Here is a 17,787-nt window from a genome sequence, read left to right as displayed (position 1 = left end):
TGCAACTTTTCCCTGTATAAATATATACATATATATATATTTTTTTTTAAAGAGTGTTAGCCTATAACAGCAGGTCACTAAAGTCTAAGAGACATTTAATTTAATGGATCTTAACTTTTTTTTTTAGGTAGCCGGACGCACTTGCTACAATTAGAAAGATAGAGGGATACACAGTTCATAGGGGAGCAAATGCCAGAGGTTGAACCCAAACCATTAATTCTGTAATGAAGTTCAAATCTGTTCTCTTTAATGAATAAACCTGTGGTGCCAGACCGGCTAAATTAAGGTCAGGAGATTACCTTGACGCAATCGTTTCCACGAACTCCTCCATGTCGCACTCCTCTAAGGCATGGCATTAGTCTGCCTCACTACCTTCTCATATGGCTGATGTTTCTTCGAGATAACACATTTAGCCGTAAAAACTAAGTTTAATCGATCTTTTTCGGCTTTACTCGTGCGAGCGGATGCCCTGCCTCCACCCTGAAGCGCTGGAGTCCATGAAGCCTGGCAGTGTGACTCGCGGGACGTCTCCTGCCGCTGACACGGACATGTCCTTCCGCAGGGAAACAGTGAGTGAGCCGCCGATGGTACGAGGCATGGGCTGGTTCTTCTCCCCGCTGTGGAGCCCGCACACCAAGGCGCGCAGCAAGAAGTTTGGAGACGGTATGAGAGGCGAGCATGTGGAGGCATGGTTGGATGACCACTCCGACTTCACGAGGGCGTACTTTACACGCAGAGCTTCAGCGTAAGATTTGTTTTTTTGTTTTTTTCCACTAAAAGTGTTTCGAACCGACAGCTGAGAATAAATGACATTTTGCACGATTAGAAGCTCATAGAAGTGTGCCCTTTATTATATAGGCCAGTTAATGGAAGCAGTGCTCGAAGTGGGTAGGTCGAAGCTGCTATTACTCTACTCGACACATCAACTATCTGGGCCATTCATAATGGTACTGAAAAAAAAAAATCTCCATTACACAGGGGGCACTGGTGACGCTCACCTGTTTCGGTTCGCCTGCTTGTTTTTCTGTTACTGTCTATGTCAGATTAACCTAATAGTAATGTTGACCCTGCTCCAAAAAGACACAGAGAATAGGAACAGAATTAAAAGATGGCACAGCAGAGCTTCAAAAGTCAAATCCTACCCAACCGGTGCTAAATCCAGGTTGGAAGCGGCGAGCTGACGTTGGCGTTACTGCTGGAAGAGAAGAGACTGTTGATGTGACGTTAGCATCAGCAAAGAACCTGCAATTCAGTAAAACCCAAGAAAATTCTGTGAACGTGTGAACATATTTATTATTCTAATGCTGGATATATTTATGCTGCCATCAAATATTTAATCAGGTAATGCAACCTAATTGTCAACTTTTTCTGGTCTCCAGAGTTCAAGCTGAAGTCACCATTGCTCGGCCAAATGCAGCGATTCATTTCCACAAAAAAACTAATGTGTTTTCATTTTTTGCTTTACCAGCAAGTGATTAATGCCATCCGTCTTGACTATGATTTCAGAGTCAGTGAAACACAAGCAGAGATGTCACAACTGGTGCCTCAGATTCCCAGGAGCAGCTCTGAGCACTCTGACCTGTTGAGGCAGGCTCCTCTTCAACTGGGTGCTTCTCCACTGAGCAGCTCATACCTGAACATTTCATCTTCAACAGACAGGGTCAAACCCAGTGCTTCGAATCTTAGTGCCCCTGAAGGGATGGATCGCTTCTGTCACACGCCTTGCTCTCCCCGCTCCCCCCGCTCACCTCACTCCTCCCACTTCTCCCACTTCTCTTTCTCTTCCTGCCATTCTCCTTCTCCCAATAGCCCGTTCGCCCCTGACTTGTCCCATTCTCCACAACCTCTGTCCTCCATTGCTACAAAGAATACAGCCTGTGGCCAAGGCGAAGGCTGCCCATGGATGATGGGGCTCCTGGGAGGAGGCCTGATGTGGATGGGTTCTGTAGCAGAGCTCTGCCAGGGGGCTGTCATGCATGCTGGGGAGCTGCTTGGAGCTGAGGGTTGTTCCCTCTCTCTTGTAAGGAAAGACTGTAGTGGAAGGAGCCCCTTGGAGGAGGTGATAGCCCTAACAGCACTGGGGTGTTTCGGTGAAGGCAACGTGTACAGCCATGCACATCTGGAGCTGGCGAAGGGTATCATGGGATGTGTGTTGACTGCAGGTTCACCAATGAACTTTAAAGATGCATCTGAGGTAATCCTTCTTTTGCACGTCATGACTCTACATTTTATAGTAAGCTGTAGGAGTGTGTAAGGGAATCCCAGATGATGCACCTGTTTTTAATCTTTTTAGAATCCTCTTCCACAGATAAACCTCTAATTACTGACATAGTGCTGTGCACTACTATACTGCAGTGTGTCCCTCCCTTGCACGCAAACACACATGAACACACGCCCATGTAATGAGGTAAGATGGCACAGCTCACTAAACAGCTTGCAGGACGTGCACACACTAGCTCTCCCTGTCCTTACTACCAACGTGATAAGGAATGAGTGCCAATGCCTGGCGGTGTCACACACCAGGTAATCCCAAGGTCAGTGTGCGTGTAGATGGGTTTTCTTATTAGGCTGTTGGACACCAGGGTTCCTAAGAAGTGGGTATTCCTGGTTTCTAAGGCTGATGAACAATATTGACCAGGAGGCTTAAGGAGTATGAATAAGGTTTCAGGTATTAAAGTCTATTGCTGCCAAACTACATATAAATCAAATACACACACTGGTGCTATGTTTTATACACTCAGTTGCTATTCAGTAAGCATCAATAAGGGATGTGCTTATCTGCACTATTATGTACCTTTGGTTTCTTTGTTCACCTCCACAGGACCCCAGATTCAACTTGGATAACAATCAATTGTCAAAGGTCAGGACTGTTTTGAGTGTTCCCATCAAGAACCACAGGGGAGAGGTAATATACTCAACGTTATTTTATTATTTTATGTGTTTGTTGCACATTTCTCTTGCTTAATCAGGGTAAATATTGGCATTGGTATGGAGTTTTGAAAGGGATAGTGTCCATACATTGCTGCAGAGGTTATACAATAAAACACGTCTTCCTTGTGCTGACAGGCAGTTGGTGTTGTGTTATTGATCAACAAAAGAAATGGCTACGATGGATCCCATTCGGTTTTTACTCACATGGATGAAAAGGTGAGGGAAGGCAGATTTGGGTTTGCCATATTTTAAGAATTACTCCAGGACAACAAATGTTAGAGGTTTTTGTTATTGTATGTAACTTATGTGTCTGACAGTATTTAAATGCTACCCTCACTTAAATTTACAAATTTTAATAAGATTTGACTAATGGCTGTCTGCTAGCAATAAGATCTAAGTTAAGTTTGAGTTGAAAATTCTTTGGTATGTAGGTGCTGTCCAATCATATGGATGTGTTGGGGATGGTCCTGGATAATGTCCAACTCTATGAGAGCTCAAGGCAAGAGGCCAAACGCAGTCAGGTAACTTTACCAGAGAGCTTAATGAAATTCATATATTTCTATGAATGGATGGATGTCTAAGTATTCTATTTGTGTGTGTGTGTGTGTGTGTGTGTGTGTGTGTGTGTGTGTGTGTGTGTGTGTGTGTGTGTGTGTGTGTGTGTGTGTGTGTGTGTGTGTGCGCCAGGCCTTAATAGAGATGGCACAGGTATTGTCAAAGGAGCACCATTCCTTTGAGGTTCTGCTGAGTAAGATGGCTGCAACCATCATGCCCTTCACACATGCTCAGTACTGCACCATATTCATCCCCAGCAAGCACATTTCGGTCATGCAGGAGCAGGTGCGTCGCTGTTTAATTCATTTTTTTCGAGTGTTAATTCCAAAAATGCACAACCCCGTTTCCCAAAAAGTTGGGACACTGTGTAAAATGTAAATATAAACAGAATGCAATGATTGTCAAATCATATCAACCCATATTTAATTGACAATAGACCAAAGGCTACATGTCAAATGTTGAAACTTACAAATTTTGATTAATGAAAAATATGCTTATTTTGAATTTGATGCCAGCAACATGTCTCACAAAAGTTGGGACAGGGCATGCTAAGCACTATTCTGCATCACTCCTTCTTTTAACAACATTCCTTAAAGTTTGGGGAATGAGGATACCAGTTGCTGGAGTTTTAACAGTGAATTGTTCTTGCCTGATATAAGATTTCAGCTGCTCTACAGTTCAGATAGTTCTGGACTGCAGACAGGCCAGTTTTGCCCCTGGAGTCTTCTACTATGCCATGCTGTTGTAAAATGTGCAAAATGTTGTTTGGCATTGTTTTGTTATCAGTTAACCTAATTAGTTGTGAGATGTTCCACCAGGTGTTTTTTCTTAGCTTTACGTAATTTGTTCAGTCTTTTGTTGACCCTGTCCCAACCTTTTTGAAATGTGTTGCTGGCATCAAATTAAAAATTAGCAAACAATAACATTTCTCAGTTTCAATATTTGATGTTTTCTTTGGTTTATTTTCAATTAAATATGAGTTTACATGATTTGCAAATCATCACATTTTATTTTCATTTACATTTTACACAGCGTACCAACTTTTTTGGAAACAGGGTTGTACATCAAATCTTATTTTTCTATGATACACAGTATTTTCTGTTCTTCCGGTGGCTTCATTACAGATTTCATTTTCACGAGTGATTCATTTGGAGTGTGAGGAGCTTGGATCAACTTGCCAGATCTACAGAAGGTATTGCCTGCTCACTGTATAAGTCCTTATTAATAATTGACTTCAACCAATTTTGGTTTATCAGAAGAGTGCATTATTTTTCAGGGAGCGTGACACCAGCGATATAGATCCATTGTATGCCTTTCAAACACTGTTGTCTATGGAAACACTTAATATGTCAAAGTGTTCTGAGGAATCAATAAGGAGTCTCATCTGCTGCCCTGTCAGAAACGAGAGGTCTGAAAATGTTATCGGTAAGTTCCTTTCTTGAATGGCGATCATGATTATTAATGATTCATTGCTTATGTCTCAGATGTACTCATGGTTTCATTTCACAATCTCAATAATGGGAACTCTCTGAAACACAACAGTATTTGCTTTCATGTTTGTATGCAGAAAACATCTTAAATGTTGTTTTCCTGGAAAGTGAAGTTGGCTATTTGCTATTACTGTAATTTAGACTGTTAAAAAATACAAAAAATACAATTGGATACAATTACTTTTTTTTTCTATATCGACCCCAAGCCAGTCCTGCTTCTTCTATCAGAGTTCACTTTGTACCTCGAAAAGAGGGGACACCTTTTAAAAGCTCTTCTTTGTACTGCACAACTTTCTGTTTCTGTATTGTCATTCAGCTGTGTGCCAGCTGATGAACAAACGCATCAGAGACTCAGATGAGGTGGAGGCCTTTAACAGATATGATGAGCGCCTCCTGGAAGACCTGGCAGTTTACTGCGGCCTGGCTCTACAGTACGCTCAGGCTGTCCAGATCACAGAGGAGAGGAGGGCCAGCATTGAGGTCACACAGGAGGTGAGAAAATGACCTTACCCTATTATTGTACTGCTCATGTCTTTAGCTGAGAGTCAGGTGAACTTATTCAGATGTTTTCAGAAACCTAAAGTATTGCATTGGTATCAAACTTTAATTTCATCTTGCAGGTGCTTGCCTACCACATCACCGCAGGAGAGCAGGAAATCCAGGCACTGCAGGTGATCCTTAACTTTCTTTGGTAGAAAAAAAATGACACAGCTCTTGGCTTTTTTGGGTTAAATCAATGTGATACATGTAAATAGTTAGATCTGTACAAAAAAGAATACACACCTCCCTTGTCGTTCTATTTTAATTCACTTTGGGTTGTTTTTTTATCATTGTAGTTAGTCCTGGAATGACCCCTCCTTTTGTCCCAGGACATCAGATTAAAAGGCTTTATTGCGAACATAAGACTAATGCTTAGACAACTTAGTGCTCTTGATAAGCTGCTATCACTGCCTGTGAGAGGCAAAGGTTATTGCATTCTCCTAACCCATATTAAACATGGATGACGTCCCTCCATGTACACCATGTGGATAAAAAGTTGACAAAGAAATTATGTTTTTATTTTGTGTGGCTAAATGTTCTGTGCCTGTAAATGTATATTTTAATTGGTTGTGTTTGGGGGGTGTCTGTTTTCAGGAGGCCACTATTCCTTCCTCTGAAACACTGCAGGTTCTGGATTTCAATTTCTCTGGATTTGGCCTGCCAGAGGACCTGACTATTCAGGCCACCATTCGCATGTTCCTGGACCTCAATTTGGTGCAGGATTTTAACATTGATTACAAGGTAACTAACCTGCTAATGATAGGTTTGAAAGCTGACAGTAGAAGCACTTTTGTTTATCTGTGATATCTCCTGAATATGTGAAAAGAGATCCATTTATAAAGTAGTTTATTGAAATTAAACAGTGTGAAAAGGTTGGATTCATATTTATGCAGCTAAGATTGAGTTTATTCAAGTCTCTCTTCATATACACACTAAAAGCAGGAAACACAGTCTATGAAAATGCCAAGCATATAAATATTTAATCTTTTATTACATTTTGCACTTGTAAATGTACTTTACCTCAAAGAGTTTCACTGCTGGTGAATTTAACTAGAAAATACAGGCACTTAAATATTGACATAATTCTAACTGTTCCCTAAAGAAGTGAAACACTCTTCTGTTATTTATCACCTTTTATTTACATCTCTTCCTTCCAGAGTCTCTGCCAGTGGGTGCTGTCAGTGAGACGTGGGTACAGGAACAATGTGCCTTATCACAACTGGAACCATGCACTGAGCACTGCTCAAAGCATGTTTGCTATGCTCATGGCCACAGATCAACTCCAGGTTAGTGCATGTGTGTGTGTGTGTGTGTGTGTGTGTTTCTGCATTTTTGCTCACATGCATGCATAGAAAACAGAAAACAATGCAACATTTTGGTTAAGCTTAACATTGTTAAGGCAGAGCAGTCCTATAATGGCCAAGGACCAACTATAGTGCTAATTGGCTGAGTTAATGGGTGTTAGAGAATTGTATGCATGTTGGTGACACGACTGTTATATCTTGATATTTTTCTGTTGAATCCCAACTGTTTTTAGGTTCTAAAGTTCAGCTATCTCAAAGCTAGTGGAGGAGTCATTTGAGGATTGTCAAGGCTCTTTGCTACAGAGCACTCTTAATTATTTGAAAGAGGATTCATTTTAGACCTTCCCAAAACCTCTTAACTGCTCACTGTTGGGATCACACACTGGCCTAAATCTCAACTGAACTAATTTCAGACAGTCACTTACTTTAAGCAGTCTACACAGAACTTACTTTGCACACTTCAGACAGATACAAACACATCATATAGAATTAAAAACAAATTAGGCCATAAAATTTTTTTTTTTTTAAAAATCAAGAAATCATAACCAGATAATAACAAATTAAGAATAAATGTTAATATCATTAATTAATAGCAGAAATTGAAAACACAAAACAACACCTTAAGGTATGCATGAGCAGTCATCAGTGCTGTAAAAATTTAAAAAAATACGGCCCTAATCTGGAAATGCGGGAATAAATATGTTTTTAATCAAGATTTTAATACTGGTAGTAAAACCTTGTTGACCCCGAGAGAATTATTTCCATTCATAATTGTGACTTTGTATTGAAGTGCCAAACCTGTGGGGCTAAGCTTTTTATTAAATTAGATTACCCCGAGGTCATTTAAATGGTCTTCCGGATGCCGCTAATGTTTCACTGGAGCTTTAATCAGCATTAATCATTTATCTTCCTATACATTAAAGCATATTTGGTGTAAACTTTGGTTTGCAGATTAACTATCAACAGCCCATCAACATCTGAGCCGGCTAAGAAAAATAAATCCTAAAGTTAAGACTTTTTTTAAAAAAAACTGGAACTTTAAACTGGAGCTGATAACACACTCATAGGGCTGACATAAACTATTATTTTCATTGTGGATTTACACACTGACTTTTTTCTCAATTAATCAATTATTTGTATTATTTGTATTTCACTCTCCCTTTGTCTATCTTTTTCTGTTTTTATTTCAGACTATTTTTTCCCGCTTGGAGATCTTGGCTTTGATGATAGCCTCTCTGAATCATGATCTGGACCACAGAGGAGTTAATAATTCCTACATTGAAAGGTAAACAGTACTTTTCTTTCTGTGTGTTTAATTCCAACAGTATCTTGACTCACTTAAAATAATATGTAATTCAAAGCTTTGTTCTGTATATTTCTTTTGATCTGTATTTCACAGGTTGTTTGATCAGTTATCCCTCACTGCCTTATATTCAGCCCATACGACTTCTTCTCTTTCTCTTAGGAGTCAACAGCCTTTAGCTCAGTTGTATGGACACTCCTCTCTGGAGAACCACCACTACAACCTGTGCCTCTTCATCTTAAACAATACTGTAAGACATGATCCGTTGATCATTTTGACCTATCTCCTATAGACCTATAGTCCTTCCACCTCTTTCATCTAATCTCCCCACTTGTAAATCATATCACACTCCAGTGTTTTTCTTGTGTCATACTTAGTTAGACTCTTTATCTGTCTGTCTCTCTCTTTTTCTTTGGCTTGAAAATTTCTAAATCAAACTTTGCAGACTCATATCCACACGTTATGATAGCAAAGAATTTAACATAAATGATAAACTATATAACACATATAGACAGAACAAAGTTAATTGAATAAACAAGTGGGTTTCTACAGAAAACTGTTATGTTCTAAGACAATTGCTCAGAAGAAAATATTACCAAATGTGATTGTATTGTTACTTTTATCAGAGTCGTGGTGTAGACACTTGGTTCTCTGAACAGTTTTTATGCCTGACCATCTCGGCATGTATCTGGTGGTCACTCTTTCTCTCTCTCATCCTCTGGCAGGGGAGTCAGATTCTCAGCAGTCTGTCAACAGAAGAACACAGAGCTGCACTGCACCTCATCAAAAGAGCAATCCTAGCCACTGACATGATCGTCTACATGGAGTATGTTACAACATTAAATTTCCAAGTAGCTATAGGTCAAGCATTATGCAAGTCTTGTATTATGTCTCGTTTTAACCCCTGTTTTTGTTTACCCTTGTTTCATGTGAATGTTTTTTAGGAGAAAAAAGGAGTTCTTTTTTCTTGCTAAAAAAAGCAAAGTGAACTGGAAGAGCGAGAAACAAAGAGATTTGCTGAGGTGACAATCATATAGATTAGAATCAGGGACATACTTTATTATAATGATGTGTGCAATGGAGCAGGGCAAGGGGCTGTCGTTTAAGTTATTAATTTACCCCACAGGTCGATGTTGATGACAGCTAGTGACCTCTCCGCTATCACAAAGCCTTGGCCTGAACAGCAAAAGGTAGGTTTATTGAAATAGTTTTCATATGAACCAATGGTTTGCTCTTTATCGCTCAATCATTTTCAGTTCACGCTTCCTCCTAACAGATTGCCAGCCTGGTTACCATGGAGTTCTTTGCACAAGGGGACAAAGAGAGGGAAGTGTTCAATATCAAACCCATTGTAAGTTACAATTCATAGTGTACCAAGGAGTCACAAAATGTTGAGTTAAAGTCAGATTAGGATGAGAAATTGACACATGAATATTATTCATTATAACAGATTTTTATTTATTTATTGTAAAATAAGAATCCATGGGTTCCTGAAATTATTTTACCTCCCCGATCGAGTATTGATTCATGATGAGTCCTTCAGGCATGTTGTAGTCCCGGTTACATTTGTGATGCTCTAAAGTAGCAATAATGCAGGAACATCCTCAGACTTCAATACTTAAGTGAATTTACTTGAATGTAGCTTGCCATTTTTTTTAAATTCAATTGGAAGGAATATTCATATTCACCTACTGTATATATTTTTGTCCATGTTATCAAATTGACCTGTTCTTTTATGACATTAAAACATTGCTCTGACAGCCAGTGTACCCTCTCTTCTCACCAGGACATAATGGACAGACAAAACAGCACTCGACTGCCATGCATGCAAGTTGAATACATCAATGATATCTGCTATCCACTCTACAAGGTGTGTTATTGCTAATGGTTGCATGTGTGCATGCATGTGTCTTTGCATGTTTGTAAGGAAATATTTGCCACAACATTGTACTTATTGCTGTCCTGTTCTCTTGTACTCTGCTCTAAATTCCACTATTATATAAATCATCAACTGTCTGCTTCTGTCTTCCTCAGGCTGTATCAAGACTCTTTGACTCCTGCTCTCCCTTGCTGAATGGTTGTAAGAACAACAGAGAACACTGGCTGCAGCTTGCTGAGATAGCAGATGAAGACAACAGTGAAAACAGCAGCAGTGTCACTGTCGAATCACAGAAGAGCAATGAGGAAGAGACGCAGACAGAGGATTAGAGGACTGGACAGAAGATGATACAAAGATGAAGCAAGGAATCTCACACAGCTCTGTGTTGCTCTTCACCCTCACTTTGACACATCTCAACTAAATATTGACCCGATGGGTTTTTGATTATTCAATCTAAGGGTGCTCTAATCGTGATTTTTTTTTTTTTAGGCTGATCACCAATAACGAATCACGGATCACACGGTCTATTTGAAACTTTTTATTAATAGTGTAGCAATATTTATTCATTCAACTATTCTTAACAACGCTGTACTTTATGTATCAAAAATAAGAATTAATACAAAATCATTAATTGACAAATGTTTATTTATTGGCAGGCAACATGTACAACATATTTCACTCTCTCTCTCTTACTGATGAAACTTAAACCATAGCAGCCTGTTCTCGTTGGGAACAGGTTATTCAGAGAAAGAGGGTGAATAGAGATCAATAGCATTTAGATATCATTCATACCTCTTAAAGCTTACTTCTTAAACATTAATGCATTTTTCTTTATCAATAAAAGGATCACTGCATTTTTGGCAGTTTGTTCCTCTTTTCATCGACAGCATTTCCTGCTGTGCTAAAAAGTCACTCGCTATCTACAAGTGTAGTGCAAACTCATGTTGCTTGCGTATGACCAGGAAAGCGTTTTTATAGTCCTGCTAAAATTCCTGTGACAGCTGGGTCTGATAGTAAGAGGTTCATCCACTGCTGATTTTGCTGCCACCATGTTCTCCTTCTTCATCCAACATTTCAGCATACAGAGCATGCAAGTAGCAGCTTGTCGTACTTCTCTGTGACTCAGAGCCGCTGGCTCCTTAACTTCAGTCACCGTTCTGCTGCTGTGGTCCAGCGGCCAGGATGTCAGAAAGCAGCCCACGCTATCCACGCTATTCCCCCCAACGTGCTCAATTTAATCTTATTTGAAGACCAGTGAAAGTAATGCTGCAATTATATCCTGAAGAACATTGACCTTATTTTGCTGCACATACAGTCTGAACCATGTCAGGAATGTCAACTGCATTGATTTGTTTCCTCAGTGCTGAAGCTGTGACTGTTAGCTCAGCGAATTTGATCATTTCTATAGCGTGTATTTGTATCTCTATCTATGAAACAGAGTTTTATAAAACCATATCAGATCTGCAAATGCATACTGAGCTTTTTAAATGTGTGCAGACTTTGTAAAAATATGAGAAGTTACTGCTTCATTTCCACATTGAAATTTGCTAAATACATTTGTGAGGTTCTATTCATCTTTTGAGGAGATTGGAAATCTAAAAAAAAAAAAAAAAAAAAATGTTATTTTTATAATAAGATTATTATTATTGATATATATTGATATCTTGTCTTTGTCTTCTGACCTCTTACAAAAAACAGTGTAATCAGGGTAACATTTCAGATGTCTTTTCTGATGTAAACAGATCCACCACAAACAGTGATTTTCCCTCTAAACTTCATGGTTTTCTTTTCAATAAATGTGCAAATGATCCATGTCTCATAAAAAAAAATCTAAGATTTAAAATGATTGGTGTCATATAACGTAAAATGCAATATCAGTCACAGGGACAAAATGAGTAGACTAGTTTGGCTGTTAATACTTTTACTAACGCAATATTTTGTACACAGACCGCTGAAGGAGTATTTTTACATGAATGTATTGTTACTTTTACTTAAGCGCAGGATCTGAATACTTTTTCTACCGTGAAACTCGGAGACGTTTATTACATTGGTTTTTGGGAGTCATCGTTTACCATCGGCGGCCTCTGGGGTGCACTGATGAGCTTTAAATGTGGCGCAGTGGCTCCACGCTGCCGACCTGCAGAAGAAGACGCCGAAGGAGAGACAAGAGGAGTAAAATGACAGGGCGCGCAAAAAGAAAACCCAAATCCGTTCAGGTAATGCGACTCAGTTTTGGCTCGCACCGTCGGGTTGTTGAAGTGTCCGTTTAGGAGACAGTTTCGCCAGGCGGGGAGCTGCGCTGTGTTTGGTTATCGGGGCGACAAAGCAACTTGTGTTAAACGCTGTGGGCAGAAGTGTTTGGCACGCTGACTGAGCAGCAGACGACAACATGGCAGCAGCACCGCTGACTGGTACCGCAAAGCCGCTTGTTTTCTGAGGCTCACAATACACACCGGGATTATTTTTTTTTTAATTATTTTTTTTTATGTTGCTTGCATTGCTCAAATCAGAAGCCCTCATGAATGGACCATAATGTAGTCGATATATTAGCTCGATAATACTGGTCAGCTGTACCTCTCTGGTCTGCTGCAGGGAAACGAGTTGGTGTCTTGATTTTATTTTGCTTTTATCCCAGAAATTAGTCCCCCAACAGCCAACATTGGTTAGCTAAGGTTTTACGCAACCGTTCAGAAAAATGTCGGTCGTTAATTGTAGGAGGACTCCACTGCCCGATACAAATTACACAGCGCCATGGCCGTACCGAGGGTCTTAGAAATACCGATGTCCAAAAGCAGAGCTTGTCAGGTGGTCCTCCTCACTTTTCTCTCCTAAAACGTATAACAAATTATTTAGGAACAATATATATGCCTTCTTTTTTTTTTTTTTTTCTCATCTTTGTGTTTGAGTTGTCTTCATTTTGGATTTTAATTGTACAAATGTGTCTTAAACAGTAACTTGCATTTACACCCAATGTGTTTTATACAATAATATTCAAACAATCATGTGAAATTATGACATCATCACTATGCCATATCTGTATTGTTGGACAGTGAGTGTGTGAGACAGTGTTGAACAGCACAGAGGACATTACCTGCTATTCCTCTTTCACCTCCGACACTTTTGTCTTTTTCTTTTTCTCTCATGTTGTATTGTATCTCCTCCCTTGCTAAAGCTGAGCTTTGTTTAATGCAGTCTTTTGTTTTTCGTCTGTGTCAACGAAGAGAGTGAACGCAGGGTGAACTTTCATTTGACAAAATATTTATTATCATTACGATAGTATACTCTGTAGTTACTGTTGCAGCTGTAAAACAGTGGAGAAATTGTTTTAAGCTTTACAACCCATACAAAATGACACGTTTCTTTATCAGAATTTGATCCAGTCTGATAACATTTGCAAAGTCCATGGTAAAGTAATGATGCTCATGAACACATGAGAAAGTCAGGAATCTTGATGTTGTACAGCATCTTTGCTGCACCAATGTTGTTATTTTATGCAGTTATTTCACAACTTTTATTATATACTCCTCAATAAATACAGACGTCTGGTATTTTATGACTGCAATTTATGTTACGGTTATGTACAGCACTGAAGACAGCTGTGCATATTGTACCATAACTACGGTTGCCAGATCATAGATACTAATAAATCTGCAAAAAAAACTTGGCCTACCTTTGTCAGGGTTTTGATGTACTGCTTTGTTAAAACTGTCTTAGAGATGTGTCGATTTACTTTATTGGTCATCTTGGGGGTTGCAGTTTGTCATGCTCTATATTATGTCATGCTAAAAGATGTTTTTAATATTTAGTTTGCTAATACTGAAATAATTTGGGTGTATCATTTTGGGAAGAGCTGCTATTGTAACAATACATTTGCATTTATTCCATGGCTGCTGTATTGAAATATATATATCATTTCATTTGTTTAGGAGTCGAGCACAGGCAATGGAGAGTTGAAGAAAGCCAGAAGTGATGAAGCTGCGCTATTGTCAGCAGTGAATTCAGAGCAACGAGATGAGATGGTGCAACTGTACAACTTTCAAATGCCAGAAGATCTGTACCACTTGTGGGACTTCTGCATTGAGCTTTGTCCTGACAACCCCCGTGGTAAGCTCTTGACACTCACAGTGTTACCTCCTTAGAATAACTGACCGGTGCATCTGACATTTAATCGATTTTTCTGTCGGTAGACTCCGAGAAAACGGGGTGGAGCCACTGAGTCAGCGCTCCTTGGCGAACTTGAAGTCTGGATAGATAAGGGATGCACAAACGCTTTACGAAACTACTGAAAAATACACAATACCACCTGAAAACTCGAGTGTCTTTAGATGACATAGAAGCACTTTCACTGTTTCGGGGTGTTATTGTAGTTTGACGTGCTGACAATCCAGGGCATTGTTAAAACCACTGCCGGATGCAGTTACTTACATTCAATAATCGTCCGTCCATCCATCCATCCATCCATTATCTATACCCACTTTATCCTGAATAGGGTCACAGGGGGGTGCGGGGTCTATCCCAGCTTACTTTGGGGTACCCCCTACATGGGTCGCCAGTCCATCACGGGGTCAACACAGAAAGAAAGAAACAGACAACCATTCACATACACATTCACACCTATGAGTAATTTAGAATCACCAATTAACCTGACAGTGATCATTTAGTCTAATGAAAATTAAACAATTCTATCAATTCATCATTGATCCAACAAGAGTCTACTGCTCAGATGTTTACCTGTGTTTCTTTAAAACCATCCAAGGCAAAGGAGAGCTATAAATTTGAGCTTATTTTGAGCATTCTTCAGTTGTGCATATTATATTTTTGGTTATAACATAGAATTGAATAAACGGTATGTATTTCAAAATGAGGATCAAAAACATCAGTAATTGACTGATGCCTCTGTCCGTTGTTTACCGTCTCAATATACTATTTTTATGACTCTTCAATCTGTTCAGGTGCCCTGAAAGATGCTCTGGGTCTGCAGCTGGTTGGTCCTTTTGACATTCTGGTAGGAGCTCACAGAAACTCCAAGAATCCTCAACCTAACTTCCACCTTCACTGGAGGTATTTTTATGACCCGCCAGAGTTTCAGACCATACTTCAGGGGAGCGAGGACAGCCAGCATCACATGGGTTACTACAGGTACAGAACTGCTTTCATTACAATCCCGTATCTTCCACTACAGGCCTCTTCTAACAGTGACTCCAGCAATCTGAGAGAACACAGTCCAACTACTGAGAGATTGATAATATGAGTAGAGTGAAAACTACATCTACATGACCCTGAAAGGTTCTCATTTGTTTTTACTGATTTCTGTTGTTTTCCAGAGATACTCCAGGCTCTCTTCCTTCCTTTGTTGGGGAAAATGAAGCTAAGAATGGTTGCACTATAACACAGATGGGGGACAACGTGTTTGCTGCTGTCCAGTGAGTGTTAATTGCCAAATATTCACCATATATCACCTCATACTTGAGATCACTTCCCACTGCCTGGTTAAGACAAATTTTAAATTGCAGGATTAGTAAAATCGACGATGGAAGTATGTGATTAAATAACAAGTCTTTGAGCACAACGAGGCAGAAGGCAGAGCTGACACCTCTTTATTTTTGTATTTGCTGTAGTATTGGTGCCTCTTTGAGTTAATACTTATCTCTTTAAACATCTTTTAACCTGTTGTTGATCCCTGTGGTTTCTCCTTCACCAGCCTGTATCTGCTGAGGAAGAGGAAAGAGAGGGGCAGTAAGAAAGCGGAAGCAGAGACTTTAGAAAACTTAGAAATGAAGCTAAAAGAAAAAGCAGAGACACTGGGCTTGTCTCTAGAGCAGAAGACCAAAGACATGAAGCAGAGGGACAAAAAGGTAATATATACAGTAGGACAAAAATGAAACTGTCTACTACCTTCTGCCAATAGAGCACTCATCACAGGTGAAACGTCACTGCATCTTTTCATAACTGTTAATCATTCCATGAAATATGGCATGATAACATGCAGTAGCATTTAACAGCATTCGTGCGAAGTGGTCCTGCATACAAAGCATAAAATGTATAGAAACTGGGTTGGGACAAAACTGTTGCGCTCCAACTGCCATTAGACAAATACAAACTTCTCATCACGCCTCAGGTGGTCACCAAGACGTTCCACGGTGCAGGCATCGTTGTGCCTGTAGACAAGAATGATGTAGGATACAGAGAACTACCAGAGACAGATGGTGAGCTTAAATACTTTTAGGTGTTTTTAACACACTTCTTATTTGTCTATTTCCTTCTGATTGGTGATGTGAACTGACTTTGATACGCAGGGGCTAAAAATGTGAAATGACAGTTGTCTTTTTTTTTGTTCTCTCTCTCTTCCTTTCTTAGCTGGTCTCAAGAAGATCTGCAAAGCCATTGCTGAAGCACGGAGTGATGAAGAGCGCATCAAAGCCTTTGGACCGGTCCAGGAGATGATCACGTTTGTTCAGTTTGCTAATGATGAGTGCGACTATGGCATGGGTTACGAGCTAGGAATAGACCTCTTCTGTTATGGATCCCATGTGAGTCTCTGAAAGTGGTGCATAATAGGCCTTCAACGCTGATTTGACTCTAATATGATTTTTTTTTTTCTTTTGCATGAATATTTGGATAAAAAAAAATAAGAAAAAGAGTATGTTTCACAAATTACTAATGTTTTCTTTTGATATTAATTTGTAATTATAAATAAAATGTATAATGATAAATCAAATAAATACATTATTAATCTTTGTTTTCCTGTCTCCCCCCAGTACTTCCACAAGGTCATCAAGCAACTTCTGCCCATGGCCTACAATCTGCTGAAAAGGAATTTGTTTGGGGACATTTTGGAGGCCCACCTCTCCAGTCGCAACCATGACAACCTTGACCAACTCTCTACACACTAAAAAAAAAAAAAGAAAAAAAGACTCAGAAGTACTGTATATTTCAGTTCTAGCTCTTATAAGCTTTCCCACCATGTGTCCTTGTCCTTCTGTTGTTTGTCACCATTAATGTTTTGTGGTGGTTGTGGTGCTGCTGTCACTGATTGGAACCAAATCAGTGATACCTTGTTTGTTAAAGGTAGATGTCAAATAAAGCATTTTTATATTTTTACCTGTTCAAGTTTTGTATCAAACCGGATTCTAGTTAATCGTCCAGCTAATGTGTTTACATGGAGATTGTGCAGCAGTCATTGTGTACAGTATAGTGGACTTTAACTTCATTTTAGATCGTCAAGGCAGGATGCAGCCTGCTATTGTTTTGGCCACTGGCTGACAAATGATCTTCTGAAACATTGTTGTCAAGGTACAATTTTCAGTGTGATACCATGCTGTGGAAACGGAGGGCAGTTGTGTGTGTGTGTGAGTGACAAACTGAGAATTGTGACCAGCATCTTGGAAAGACATCCCTACCCTGCTGGTTGAGTCATTATGACCCATAGTTCCCATAAACTTGCCAGTCATTTACATTAATCAGGTAAAAGCTTTACAAAGAGTGGTGTTAGGTTTGGAGCTTTGATTTCCATAGATTAAATGGATTAATTATTTCCTTTGACTCTGTTGCTTTTAATATGGACGTTGAGCTAGAGATATTATTTCTAGGGTTTTGCTCTATGAAGCAAGTAAACTGCAAAAAAAATAGCAACGCGTTTCAGCAAAACTAGAAACTTAACAGAACCCCTTGGAGGAAAGCTAGGTGCCTCCCAATCCCGATTAGGTACCCCGACCAGTATAGATGGCAGCTTGTTGGATTTTTGTGCAAAAATCTAAATCAATCAGTTATTTTATTCTGAAACAC

General features: G+C 39.5%; 2 protein-coding genes across 2 annotated transcripts; both read left to right on the top strand.

The window, feature by feature from the left end:
- The first annotated feature begins 339 nt into the window (after window positions 1-339).
- On the top strand, window positions 340-11,801 carry pde5aa (phosphodiesterase 5A, cGMP-specific, a). Its single transcript, XM_069168450.1, has 20 exons — window positions 340-745; window positions 1,507-2,194; window positions 2,822-2,905; window positions 3,067-3,147; window positions 3,363-3,452; window positions 3,619-3,771; window positions 4,611-4,678; window positions 4,763-4,911; window positions 5,293-5,468; window positions 5,597-5,647; window positions 6,111-6,257; window positions 6,674-6,802; window positions 8,011-8,105; window positions 8,286-8,373; window positions 8,849-8,949; window positions 9,068-9,145; window positions 9,250-9,313; window positions 9,400-9,474; window positions 9,910-9,993; window positions 10,158-11,801. The coding sequence occupies exons 1-20, from the start codon at window positions 465-467 to the stop codon at window positions 10,329-10,331; spliced, it is 2,856 nt and encodes a 951-aa protein (XP_069024551.1). The 5' UTR covers window positions 340-464; the 3' UTR covers window positions 10,332-11,801.
- A 349-nt stretch (window positions 11,802-12,150) lies between these two features.
- hpf1 (histone PARylation factor 1) lies at window positions 12,151-17,103 on the top strand. The gene is made up of 8 exons (XM_069168181.1): window positions 12,151-12,218; window positions 13,929-14,106; window positions 14,955-15,141; window positions 15,327-15,425; window positions 15,704-15,857; window positions 16,121-16,208; window positions 16,360-16,532; window positions 16,761-17,103. The coding sequence occupies exons 1-8, from the start codon at window positions 12,180-12,182 to the stop codon at window positions 16,893-16,895; spliced, it is 1,053 nt and encodes a 350-aa protein (XP_069024282.1). The 5' UTR covers window positions 12,151-12,179; the 3' UTR covers window positions 16,896-17,103.
- The last annotated feature ends 684 nt before the right edge of the window (window positions 17,104-17,787 follow it).

Source organism: Embiotoca jacksoni, unplaced genomic scaffold (assembly GCF_022577435.1).
Source record: "Embiotoca jacksoni isolate LCO1_2020_lvr unplaced genomic scaffold, fEmbJac1.0.p SCAF_4, whole genome shotgun sequence".
Classification (NCBI taxonomy): Eukaryota; Metazoa; Chordata; class Actinopteri; family Embiotocidae; genus Embiotoca; species Embiotoca jacksoni.
This window is presented reverse-complemented; position numbering and strand designations above follow the sequence as displayed.

Coding starts and splice junctions, on each gene's coding strand:
- pde5aa (XM_069168450.1), top strand. CDS start 465: ATGCCCTGCCTCCACCCTGAAGCGCTGGAGTCCATGAAGCCTGGCAGT. Junction 3,148..3,362: donor TTACTCACATGGATGAAAAG/GTGAGGGAAGGC, acceptor TTTGGTATGTAG/GTGCTGTCCAATCATATGGA. Junction 3,772..4,610: donor TTTCGGTCATGCAGGAGCAG/GTGCGTCGCTGT, acceptor GCTTCATTACAG/ATTTCATTTTCACGAGTGAT.
- hpf1 (XM_069168181.1), top strand. CDS start 12,180: ATGACAGGGCGCGCAAAAAGAAAACCCAAATCCGTTCAG. Junction 15,426..15,703: donor AACGTGTTTGCTGCTGTCCA/GTGAGTGTTAAT, acceptor CTCCTTCACCAG/CCTGTATCTGCTGAGGAAGA. Junction 16,209..16,359: donor AGAACTACCAGAGACAGATG/GTGAGCTTAAAT, acceptor TTCCTTTCTTAG/CTGGTCTCAAGAAGATCTGC.